Raw genomic sequence first — 12,234 nt, 5'->3', positions numbered from 1 at the left:
AGTGATCTCGGCTTTTTCCCTGTGTTTCATTTGCATTCGTGGAAGCTGTCTCTTTAGCCGCAGACATGGGGCGGCCCTGTGCGGGGAGAGGCCAGCTGGCGAGGGGAGGCCCCGCGGGGAGGGGCCGGCTGGCGAGAGGAGGCCCCGCGGGGAGGGGCCGGCTGGCGAGGGGCGGCCCCGCGGGGAGGGGCCAGCTGGCGAGGGGAGGCCCCGCGGGGAGGGGCCGGCTGGCGAGGGGAGGCCCCATGGGGAGGGGCCAGCTGGCGAGAGGAGGCCCCGCGGGGAGGGGCCGGCTGGCGAGAGGAGGCCCCATGGGGAGGGGCCGGCTGGCGAGGGGCGGCCCCGCGGGGAGGGGCCGGCTGGCGAGGGGAGGCCCCGCGGGGAGGGGCCAGCTGGCGAGAGGAGGCCCCATGGGGAGGGGCCGGCTGGCAAGGGGAGGCCCCGCGGGGAGGGGCCGGCTGGCGAGGGGAGGCCCCGCGGGGAGGGGCCGGCTGGCGAGGGGAGGCCCCGCGGGGAGGGGCCGGCTGGCGAGGGGCGGCCCCATGGGGAGGGGCGGGTGCTGGCGCTGGACAGGGCTGGCCTGTCCTCAGGCAAGTGTTACCTTCTGTCCGTCGGTGCCATTCTGTCCGGCCAGGCCAGCTGCCCCCTTCCGGCCGTCGCCACCATACTCGCCCTGCGGAGAAAAAGGACAAGATGCATCTGTGCTGGGTGCACGGCCCCACTGCCCCCAGCGACATGGCCCAGCCCCCTGCGCTGGCTGCCCAGGGGCGTCTGCAGGCCGGACTCCGGGTGCTGCTGGAAGGATTGACGTTGCTCTGGGAAGCTCCCCTCCCGCGGCCCGGCACGGCCTGCCGATGCTGTCGTCACCGCCACATCCCAGGCCAAATCCAGCTGGTGCGAACTGGATCTCTGCTGGGGCTGCCTAGAAGTGACCCCAGTGGACACTAGCCCTGTCCTGGCTGCCTCCCCCTGCCGGAGGGCTTGTCCTGTCCATTCCAGTCCTGCCGGGGCACCGGGGAGCCGGAGCCGGCGCAGGGGGGCAATGGGCTTTACGTCCACAGCCAAGTCCCACTGCGAGCAAACACTTGCAGACTAGTCCTCTGGCCCCTCCTCTCACCCCGCTGGCCCCACCCCCTCATCCCCCAGGCCCCACCCCCTCATCCCGCAGGCCCCTCCCCCTCGCCCGCTCGCCCCGCTGGCCCCTTGTCCGGTGCTCTCAGCCCAGGCTCCTTCTTACCTTCTCTCCTTTCAAGCCAGGGACACCCTAGGGCAAGAGAAAAGCCGCCTGTTAGTGTCCGTGGGCGGGCCCACGCCTGGTACCCCAGCAAGCACCAGCTGGGTGCCAGGGCGGGTCTGGGTCCCAGGTGCCTGCAGGGGACGCTGAGAGGCTCTGGCTGGCAGGCAGCAGTGCTCGGTACGGGGCTGGGGCTGGGGCTGAGCTCGGTGAGCGGCCCTGCAGGGCGGGGGGACGAGCCCTGGGCTGAAGTGCAGCAGCCAGAGGCAGGCGGGGCAGCATCGGTGGGGGGGCACCAGTGAGGCTGCCCCCCCGCCTTCCTGGGAAGTCCAAGGGGGGCTGCTTGCCCAGGCAGGGGCCCCATTATGGCATGTGTCTGGCACCAGCTGGCCAAATTCCACTTCCCTTCCGGCTGAAGCCCGAGCCCTGGTGGCACGGCCCTGACTCCGGCCGGCCGGGGGAGGCCTGGCAGGGCTGCGGGAAGTCAGGCCCCAGACCGGCAGCCAGGCATCGCCCACGTGCCGCTGCCAAGCGGGAGCACCACCACAGGCGGCGCCGGCGTCCATACCTTCGGGCCAGGGTGGCCGATGGGACCCTCAATTCCCGGGTCGCCCTGCAAGAGAGAAGGACGCGAGTTACTGCGGGGTCAGGTGCTGGGGGCCTTGGCGTGGGGCTGCTCGCCAGCAGCCGGAGGGGGGCTCACACTACTCACCTGTCGCCCCTTCAGTCCAGGGGCTCCTGGCTCCCCCATGTTCCCTTTGGCACCCTGCAAAAAAAGCACAGAGACCACCCTGACGCCTCCTTCCGGCTGGCCCCCTGGCTGGGCTCTGCTCCGTGGGGCTGAGGGGCAGGAGATGGCCAGCCAGGGGACAGGCACACAGCACCGACTCAGCTCTACTTGGTCCCAGTGTGTGGGGGGGGGGGTTACACGGTCCAGGGGAGCAGGGACAGCACAGGAGCGGCTGTGGGTGTGTGTGTGGGGGGGGGGGGGTTACACAGCCCAGGGGAGCAGGGACAGTGCAGGAGTGGCTGTGGGTGTGTGTGTGTAGGGGGGGGGTTACACAGCCCAGGGGAGCAGGGACAGTGCAGGAGTGGCTGTGGGTGTGTGTGTGTGTGGGGGGGGGGGGGTTACACAGCCCAGGGGAGCAGGGACAGCACAGGAGTGGCTGTGGGTGTGTGGGTGTGTGTGGGGGGGCGTTACACAGCCCAGGGGAGCAGGGACAGTGCAGGAGTGGCTGTGTGTGTATGTGTGTGTGGGGGGGGTTACACAGCCCAGGGGAGCAGGGACGGCGCTAGAGTGGCTGTGTGTGTGTGTGTGGGGGGGGGCGTTGGGCGTTACACAGCCCAGGGGAGCAGGGACAGCGCAGGAGCGTCTGTGGGGCTGTGCGGGGGGGTTCGCCCAGGCGCCCCAGGGGTGGGGGAGGAGAGGCAGGGGCAGCTGGGGGGAGGGTGAGCGGGCAGAGGGAGCCCGTGGTGCAGTTCTGAGGAGAGGTCTGGGTGGGAGGGTGCCCAGTTGCCCCCGTGGGCTGTGCGGGGATGGCGCGTGCAGGCCGCAGCCCGGGGGAAGCCACGGCGGACTGGCCGGTGTCTTGCCCAGCGGCTCCCGCGCCCGGCCCGTCTCTCACCTTCTGTCCCCGGTAGCCCTTGTCCCCGGGCAAGCCAGGAATCTGCAGGCAGCTCATCTTGTAGCACTGGAAGAGAGCAGACGGCCGTGAGCAGAGCCCGGCCCGTGGGCAGCGCCGGGCAGGGGAGTGCGGGGGCCGGACTCCTGCCGGTGCCTCGCGGGACGGCTCTGCCCTGGGGCTGGCCCGGCGAGCCCGAGGGGACAGCGAGGCAGGGTGGCACTGCAGGGTGTCGGCCCCGCCCTACCCCTGCTTGCTCGGACGGGGCCCACCCCCACGTAGACTCAGACCGGGACCCAGCCGGTCCCCCGGCGTGGCCCAGCGCCTCTGACGCCCCCAGCAGCGCGGGTGGGGCTCCATGCAGCCGGGCCGTTCTCACACCTGCTCTCCTCTGGCCACACCAGGGCTGGGCTCTGGCTCGGCTCGGGGCGAGCTGCCTCCCTCGGGCCGGGCCGGAAGGGAACGAGGGGAGGGGCTGCCCGTGCAGTCTCAGCCAAGTCTGCAGCATGAACGCAGCCGGGAGCCGCCAAGTGATCCCAGCAGGCCAAGACCCCCTGTCTGCAGCCTCAAACACAGACACGTCGGCCTCGGACGTGGAACAGGGGCTCGGGCCGGGTCAGTGTAATGGCAAGGCCTGGCCCCGCTGTGGGGAGCAGGGCACAGAGCCGGGGGCTGGTCACTCACCTCGGCGTAGTCCTCGTGTTTCTGTCAGAGAGAGAGAGATCAGATCAGTCAGACGCCGAAGACCCAGCGCTCCCCCACCTCCCGCGGGGACCAGGCAGGGCGGGAGGCAGCCGTCTGGTCTGTGCAAGGCAGGGAGGTGACTCCCGCTTCTGATGGGTCCCTGTGCTACAGGCGCCCAGGCTGGGGGGCGGTTGGAGGGAGCAGCCGGCAGCACTCCTGCAAAGCAGCCAGCCCCTCGCTTTTCCCAGAAGGCGCAGGGCCGGGCGTTGGGAGGCCAAGGGCGCCGGCCGGCTCTGCCTTGGGGCTTTCGGCGAGGGGCAGCAAGAGGCCAGGTCTCGGCCCCCTGCCTGCGCACTGCAGCTGGGGACAGCGAGGGCTTGTCGGGGCAGCCCTGTCCTTGAGACGTTCTGCCCGGCCTGCTCCGCACTGGCCCCCCGGCGTGTCACGCCCTCGGCAGGCCCAGCCCAGCCCCGTGCTCCGGGGAGCACTGCGTCCATGTGAGCTCCCGCTGGCCTCTCGGTGCCAGTGCAGCAGCATCTGCGTCCGGCGAGCCCAGTGCCTCTGCCCCGCGTCACACCGCCCTTACCATGACCTGGATGATCCGGTCAATGGTGTCCTCGTCCACCTCGATGGCCCCGCGCTTGGTGGTGGCGTAGTGGTTGCGGTACAGCTCGGAGGGCATGTTGGCGATATCCAGCAGCCCCTGCTCGAAGAAGTTCTGGCTGGGGGCCACCGCGAAGAGCTTGATCCCTGCCTTCCGCGCCTCGTCCGCCTGCATCTTCATGCCCCCGCAGGGGCTGCCCGTCACGTGCCCGTCGGTGAGCACCACGGCAAAGTTGATGCCCTTGGCACCCTGGGCCATGACCTGCTGGGTCATGTTGGCGATGGCGCAGTCGGTGAAGGTGCCCCGGCCGATGTAGTTGACGGCGTTCAGCCGGCGGAGGTACAGGTCCTTGCTGTTGGTCCAGGGGCTGTAGATTTCCACCACGTCGGAGAAGTGGAGGCCGGCGAAGTTCCACGTGATGGTGATCTGGTTCAGGTAGACCTCCGACTCCAGCTTGCTGATGAAGGCCTGGATGAACTGCTTCATGTGGTCCACCAGGCTCTGGATGGGCACAGTCTGCAGCGCGATGCTCTCCGAGGTGTCCATGATGAAGTACACATTGATGGGGCAGTCTGTCTTCTCTGTGCAGAGACAACGGAGCGGAGCAGGGGGCTCAGACTGCGGGTGCCCCCAGCGCCCCCCAGGGAGCGGAGCAGGGGGCTCAGACTGCGGGTGCCCCCAGCGCCCCCCAGGGAGCGGAGCAGGGGGCTCAGACTGCGGGTGCCCCCAGCGCCCCCCAGGGAGCGGAGCAGGGGGCTCAGACTGCAGGTGCCCCCAGCGCCCCCCACGGAGCGGAGCAGGGGGCTCAGACTGCGGGTGTCCCCAGTACTCGCCCGGCAGGGCAAACCATTTCCAGTGGGCACCACTCTGATTTATCAGCACTGGATTTCGTCTGCATTTCCCTGCCCAGTCACCCGGTTCGGTCTGCGCTGGGTTTTGTCTACACTGGCTTCAGAGCGGGTTTGGGAGGGAGGCGGGAGGAGCATTTCCGTGGTAACAAAGAATGTCCATACAAACCGACCCTGCCGTGCTGTCTGCAGTGGCACCCCCCGACCCATTCCCGCCCCTGCGCCCCCCCCCCCCCCCGTCTTTCCAGTCTGATCCAGTGTCGACCCCCTTGGTGTGCGACAGGATACGGTCAAGTCCTGCCCCGGGTTGAGCTGCCTTTCTGGAGGCCTGGGAGCCCCCCACGGCCTGGCACTCGGGCCCTCAGCCCGGAACCTGTGCGCCTGCAGGCCCCTCTGCAGTGGGGCTCAGGGCAGGCCTCGGTGGGCCCGCTGGGGCCAAGCGACCGCGCGGGTACCTGGACAGGGCATTGGGCGCGCCTGGAAGGACGTGTCTTCATCCTCATCGTACTGCGCCTGCAGGGGGGCCAGGGTGGCGCCAAGCAGAAGGGCGAAGAAAGCGACTGGGGCCATCTCAGCCGCTCCCCGTGCAGCAGCGCCCTGCGGGAGAACACAGAGCGCCGCCGTCAGCCAGGGGAGGAGCCGCGGGGGACCCCGGCGTCGAGCGGGACTTCTCCCACCATTCCTGCCCAAAGGGATCCAGGCCCGACATCCCGCCTGGGGCGGGCAGAGCAGTCGCAGCACTCGCTTCGGGCTGGAAAGGGCGCGGCACGATGGCCCAGCCGGCCGGCCCCTCAGGCACGGTGCCCATGTGCAGGCCGGAGCGCGGCTGGACTTTGGCGGGGGGCTCAGTCTCACGAACCCGCCCGGCCATTTTAAACACCTCCTTGGATGGGCTGGGAGCTGTTTGCGCCACGGAGCTGAGCTAGCAGTCCCCACAAGGGCAGGGGTGTGGGGCCGGCTCAGGCGCGTGGGAGGCCGGAGCTCCTGCCTGCACCGGCTGATGACGGGCATGCCCATGCTGCCGTCCAGGGCCAGGGGATCGGCCTCAGAGCCTTTGCTGGCCTTGCGCCTGTCACGAGCGCTCTGCCTCGGTGTCCCCACCTGGCAATGGGGGTCAACGCGCTCAGAGCTGCCTGCCCGCCAGCGCCATGGCCCGAGGGGCAGGAAGGGGCTGGTTTTCAGCCTTTGCAGCGCTCCTGCTGTGATGTAGTAGGCAGGCCGTGTGGTGGCCGTGTGGGCTGGGGGTGGCCCCTACTGGCCGGTACATGTAGCACTGCTGAGCAAGGACGGCTGCCTAAGGTCACGCAGGCAAAAACCCAACCTGTCCAACCGGCTGAGGGCAGGGACGGAACAAAGGAAGGGAGGAGTCGGGGAAGGGGCAGTTTCTGGCTGGGAACCATGAAGGAAGCAACTTTAGCTGAGGGTATGTCTACACTACAAAGTTAGTTCGAACTAACTTTAATAGGCGCTACACTAGCGCTCCGCTAGTTCGAATTTGAATCGAACTAGCGGAGCGCTTAGTTCGAACTAGGTAAACCTCATTTTACGAGGACTAAGCCTAGTTCGAACTAGCTAGTTCGAATTAAGGGGTGTGTAGCCCCTTAATTCGAACTAGTGGGAGGCTAGCACTCCCCAGGTTTCCCTGGTGGCCACTCTGGCCAACACCAGGCAAACTCTATGCCCCCTTCCCGGCCCCGGACCCCTTAAAGGGGTACGGGCTGGCTACGGTGCCCGTGCCAGGTGCAAGCCTGCCAGCACCCAGCCAGCAGACCCTGCACCTGGCACGGCTCGAGCCACCCACCCGATGTCCCACAGCCCACCCCCTCTTCCCGGGACCAGGCTGGCAGCTCCCGGGAGCTTGCCCTGGACCACAAGAGGCAGGCACCTGCCTGGGCTAGTGCGGACATCGTGGACCTCGTCCACGATCTCTGCACTAGGCACAGGAAAGTGGCCGTCTAGGGCAGGAGAGCTGCCAGCCTGGCCACCCAGGAGCAGGTGTGCATGAAAATCAAGGGGGTCCACTGAGACCCCCGACCCTGAGCCCTGAGCTTACAATGGCCGTACTGGGTCAGACCTAAGGTCCATCTAGCCCAGTAGCCTGTCTGCCGACAGCGGCCAACCCTAGGGACCCTGGAGGGGATGGACCGAAGACAGTGACCAAGCCATTTGTCTCGTGCCATCCCTCTCCAGCCTTCCACAAACTTTGGGCAGGGACACCACTCCTACCCCCTGGCTAAGACTACTCCATGGACCCAACCTCCATGACTTGATCTCACTTCCCTTTAAACTCTGTTCTAGTTGTAGCCTTCACAGCCTCCTGCAGCAAGGAGTTCCACAGGTTAACTATTTGCTTTGTCAAGAAGAACAACTTTCTCTTACTAGTTTCAAGCCTGCTACCCATTCCTTTCCTTTGGTGTCCTCTAGTCCTTCTTTATGGGAACTCAGGAAGAACTTTTCTGAATGCACCCTCTCCACCCAACCCCTGCTTTTAGAGACCTCTATCCTGTCCCCCCTCCGTCTCCTCTTGTCTAAGCTGAACAGTCCCAGTCTCTGTAGCCTCTCTTCATCTGGAACCTGTTCCCAACCCCTGATCATGTTAGTTGCCCTCCCCTCTCCCAGCCTTTCTCTTCTCCTCTCCCCACCTCCTTTTCCCAGTCTCCCCCAGTTTTGTTCAATAAAGACAGAGTCAATGTTGGAAGAAACGTTATCTTTATTTTGTACATCAATAAGAAGGGGGGCTAGGGAAGGGTAAGTGGAAGGAGGTGAGGGAGGAATGGGGTACGAGCCCCCGATGGGGAGGACTGGGCTGGCTCTGCGGGCTTCTGGGGGTGGAAGCTCTCCTGCAGCTCCCCGATTGCCCCCTCTTTCCAGATGGCAGCCTGCGGCAAGTGCAGCCGGGCTGATGGCCGAGTGGTGTGATGTGCCCAGTGTGGGTAGTCCGGGCAATCCAAGCCAGAACTTCTTTGCAAGCGGGGCACCCCTGAGAACTGTCTGTCCGGGGTGGGGGTCGGGACCCTTTAAGCGCAGCCCTCGGCTAGCCTGAGACAGCATCTCCACGCTCTAAGTCCTCCTCTGATGCCCTGCCGGCACTGCTTCCGGCCATCCTTAAGCCCTGTTCAGAGTCCACTCAATGTGGACTTGCTAGTTCGAATTACAAAACGCTAATTCGAACTAGTTTTTAGTTCTAGACGCGTTAGTTCGAATTAGCTTAGTTCGAATTAACTAATTCGAACTAAGTTAGTTCGAACTAGCGCTGTAGTGTAGACGTACCCTGAGTGCTGAGGGTCTAGGGGTGACAAGGGACCCCCTAACCCAAGGGGTCTGAGGCATCCTGGCCCTGACTCCTGTAACCACATCACGTCTGTGCTGTGCTGTATCCTGGAGGAGCAATACAACCCCGCTATTCTACTGGCGGAGTCTGTTCTTGCTGCTACGGGGGTGCAGGATTGGGGGGACCCCGACTCGCCGTCACGGGGTGTCAGGAGTGGGATGCACTGCACCAGTGGATGGAGCTTCCAGCAGCAAGGGACAAGGAGCAGTAGGAGGAAGAGGCTTGCAAGAGCCAGGCGTGCGGGAGGCAGAGTGAAGCGATTCCTGGGAGCCGTGGGCCGCTGCAGTGCTCGGTCAGTGACTCTGCACCCCAGGGATCAGCGGAGATGGCCCCCACCCGACTCCTGAAGGCAGACCTTGTGGGGCGGTGCAGAGAGAGGGGCCTGCCCGTGGGGAAAGCAACCAAGGCTCAGCTGATTGCCCGGCTGGAAGAGAGTAACCCGTCCAGGGGCCTGGATCCTGTCCCAGCGGGGAGCAGCCAGACACCCCCTGGGAGCATCTCAGGCTCTCAGACTGGACGGAGGGCAGGAGCCCGCCAGAGAGACATGGTGCCCACCAGGCCCGCCCTGCCAGCAGCGGTTCGTCTAGGGCGGGGTCCAGCCCGGCAGAGCTACGGCGGCTGGAGATCGAGCTGCAGCTAAATGAGTTAGAGGACCGTAGGGAGGAGCACCAGGATCAAGAGGCAGCAGCAGCATGAGCTGGCCATGGCGGAGCGGAGAAGCTGTGGGGCCCCAGCTGCGGTGAGGGTGGAGGATCCCAGGGGGCCCGGGGCAGCCAGATGCTTGGAGAAGCTCGTGTTGGCCCAGTGTAAAAACATGGACATGGACGGGCTCCTCAGCGCCATTGAGTGGGCCTGGGAACTGCACCAGATCCCCGCAGCTGACCGGCTGCAAGAGCTCACCCCCTTGCTCAATCAGGAGGCCAAAGGGGTGCTCAACCAGCTTGAGGATCTGCAGCCAGGTGATTACGAATGGGTCAAAGAGGCCCTGCTGCACAAGTTCAGGCCAGCGAGACTCCAGCCAGCCAGCCCGCCGGCCCCTCTCCGGACAGCGATACTCCAGCCAGCCAGCCCCTCTCCGGACAGCGGGACTCCAGCCTGCCAGCCCGCCGGCCCCTCTCCGGACAGCGAGACTCCAGCCTGCCAGCCCGCCGGCCCCTCTCCGGACAGCGAGACTCCAGCCTGCCAGCCCGCCGGCCCCTCTCCGGACAGCGGGACTCCAGCCTGCCAGCCCGCCGGCCCCTCTCCGGACAGCGAGACTCCAGCCTGCCAGCCCGCCGGCCCCTCTCCGGCCAGCGGGACTCCAGCCTGCCAGCCCGCCGGCCCCTCTCCGTACAGCGAGACTCCAGCCAGCCAGCCCGCCGGCCCCTCTCCGGACAGCGAGACTCCAGCCTGCCAGCCCGCCGGCCCCTCTCCGGACAGCGAGACTCCAGCCTGCCAGCCCGCCGGCCCCTCTCCGGACAGCGGGACTCCAGCCTGCCAGCCCGCCGGCCCCTCTCCGGACAGCGGGACTCCAGCCTGCCAGCCCGCCGGCCCCTCTCCGGCCAGCGGGACTCCAGCCAGCCAGCCCGCCGGCCCCTCTCCGGACAGCGAGACTCCAGCCTGCCAGCCCGCCGGCCCCTCTCCGGACAGCGGGACTCCAGCCTGCCAGCCCGCCGGCCCCTCTCCGGACAGCGGGACTCCAGCCTGCCAGCCCGCCGGCCCCTCTCCGGACAGCGAGACTCCAGCCTGCCAGCCCGCCGGCCCCTCTCCGGCCAGCGGGACTCCAGCCTGCCAGCCCGCCGGCCCCTCTCCGTACAGCGAGACTCCAGCCAGCCAGCCCGCCGGCCCCTCTCCGGACAGCGGGACTCCAGCCTGCCAGCCTGCCAGCCCCTCTCCGGCCAGCGGGACTCCAGCCTGCCAGCCCGCCGGCCCCTCTCCGGACAGCGGGACTCCAGCCAGCCAGCCCGCCGGCCCCTCTCTGGACAGCGGGACTCCAACCTGCCAGCCCGCCGGCCCCTCTCCGGACAGCGGGACTCCAGCCAGCCAGCCCGCCGGCCCCTCTCTGGACAGCGGGACTCCAGCCTGCCAGCCCGCCGGCCCCTCTCCGGACAGCGGGACTCCAGCCAGCCAGCCCGCCGGCCCCTCTCTGGACAGCGGGACTCCAACCTGCCAGCCTGCCGGCCCCTCTCCAGCCAGTGGGACTCCAGCCTGCCAGCCCGCCGGCCCCTCTCCGTCCAGCGGGACTCCAGCCCGCCGGCCCCTCTCCGAGCAGCAGTGTGACTAGCTGGGGGGGCTGTCCACTCTCGTGGCCCTGGGCCCACTCTGGTTCGCAGTCTGGTCACTGTGGGATGGGGTGACCCCTACTGGCCGGTGTCTGTAGCACTGCCCGGACGGGGGGGGTCCCTGGGGCAGGCACATAGACCGGGACTAGCAACTTCCCCCCTGGCCAGGGGGAGGGGTTTGAGCAGAGGAGGGGGCTGCGGGGCGCGCGGAGGGAGCAGACTGACCAGTGCAGGGGGCTCAGGGGCTGCGGACCCCCCCGGGCATTAGGGCTGTCCGCCCGCCCTCTGCCCACGTCGAGCTCGGCCGCGCTTATCCCGGAGAAGCGAGAAACCTTCTATTCTAGTGGCCGGCGGAGCCACGTCCGGCTGCGGGGGGTGCTGGGTCGGGGCCCGACGCGCCTCTGGCCCACGCCGGAGAGCAGGGGCAGGAATCCGCCAGCAGCCCAGACCCGCGGGCGCCTCTGGCCTGGCTTCCCCAGCCCCGCTGCGCCCGCACCGGCACCTCCGCGAGCAGCCTCCTCCCGCACCCGGCTCTCATTGCCGGAGAGCCCCGAGCGACGCGGGGCAGGCCCGCCCCAGCGCCCCCCGCCGGAGGGAGGGGCCGCCCGGGGAGGGGGCCCCCGTGTACCCGCTCCCCTGTGCATCGGCACAGGCTGCGTCCTGCGCCAAGAGCGCCGCGCTGCTGTTCGGGGCGACGGCGCGGGGCGCAGCGGGGCGCGGGGGCGTCTGCTCAGGTGCGCCCCTGACACCGTGGGCTGGGCCTCCACGGCTCTCGCCCCGGCAGCCCCCCCGCGCCCGCGCTCGCCCCGGCAGCCCCCCGCCCACCTTCCGTCCCGGGAAGGAGGCGCCCACGGGGCTGGGCGCGTCACTGGCTGAGGGGAACCGGCCCGGCCCGGCCCGGCTGCCTCTCACCCGGGTGGGAACGTGCAAGGCAGCCCCCGCCCCGCCCTGCCCGCGTCCCCGAAGCCGCCCGGGGCTCGCAGCTCGGCAGCCTCCCTTGGGCCCCTCGGTGGCCCCCGCGCCCGGGATCACCGCGCTCCAGCGAGCGACGGCCCCTCGCTCCCCCCGCCGCCCGGCCCCGCCACCAGGCAGATCCCGGGGCGCCCGCTCGCTCCGGATCCCGCGCGCAGCCCTGGCCCGGCTGCCGGAGCCCGCCGCGGGGTCCTTGCCCACCTGAACCCGAGCGCGAGGTCTCCTCCACCAAGGGGGTCGGGACGGGAAATCTCCGGGCTCCCGCGCGTCAGCAGCGCTCGGGCATGTCCCGTGGCCAGGCCCAGACGGTTCCCCCGGGGCTGCGGGCTCCGCGTGTTCCGAGAGCTGGGAGCGGCGGCGGCGTGTGAGCCTCTGGGCGCTGGCGAGCGGCAACTGCCTACTTTATAATTCCCCTCCCGCGCCGAGCGCGCCCTGCTCCGCGCGGCCACAGGGTGTCACTGGGGGTCCGTCCCTGCCGCCAGCCCCCAGCCCGCCCTCCTCCGCCGCCTCTGGGGGTGGGGAGCGGGGCTCGGCTCCGAGAGCTGAACACGCCTCGGAAGAGGAACTCACATTTCCCAGGCACAAGAGCCCTCTGGGTGCCCAGCCCACGTAGCCCTCCTGGGGCCTGGCCCCTTCCCACCTGCCAGCCTGGGTCTGCTCTGCTCCCTGGGCGCCCTC

At 68.5% G+C, this 12,234-nt stretch overlaps 1 protein-coding gene across 3 annotated transcripts in view; it reads right to left on the bottom strand.

Moving 5' to 3' along the window:
* COL6A2 (collagen type VI alpha 2 chain) overlaps window positions 1-12,016 on the bottom strand; it is a 35,396-nt gene extending 23,380 nt beyond the window's left edge. The window contains exons 1-9 of one of the 3 annotated variants that reach the window (XM_075934123.1): window positions 11,758-12,016; window positions 5,448-5,589; window positions 4,127-4,725; window positions 3,541-3,561; window positions 2,860-2,925; window positions 1,947-2,000; window positions 1,803-1,847; window positions 1,238-1,264; window positions 602-673 (exon numbers count right to left, since the gene is read on the bottom strand). In XM_075934123.1, coding sequence (XP_075790238.1) covers window positions 602-673; window positions 1,238-1,264; window positions 1,803-1,847; window positions 1,947-2,000; window positions 2,860-2,925; window positions 3,541-3,561; window positions 4,127-4,725; window positions 5,448-5,562 — 999 coding nt within the window. In that variant the 5' untranslated portion in view covers window positions 5,563-5,589; window positions 11,758-12,016. Of the gene's footprint in view, window positions 1-601; window positions 674-1,237; window positions 1,265-1,802; window positions 1,848-1,946; window positions 2,001-2,859; window positions 2,926-3,540; window positions 3,562-4,126; window positions 4,726-5,447; window positions 5,590-10,809; window positions 11,116-11,757 lie in introns of those variants that run through there. The other 2 variants (XM_075934121.1, XM_075934122.1) reach the window with 2 other exon arrangements.
* Window positions 12,017-12,234: the final 218 nt, after the last annotated feature.

The sequence above is a fragment of the Pelodiscus sinensis genome, chromosome 7 (genome assembly GCF_049634645.1).
Source record: "Pelodiscus sinensis isolate JC-2024 chromosome 7, ASM4963464v1, whole genome shotgun sequence".
NCBI classification, from domain to species: Eukaryota; Metazoa; Chordata; order Testudines; family Trionychidae; genus Pelodiscus; species Pelodiscus sinensis.
This window is presented reverse-complemented; position numbering and strand designations above follow the sequence as displayed.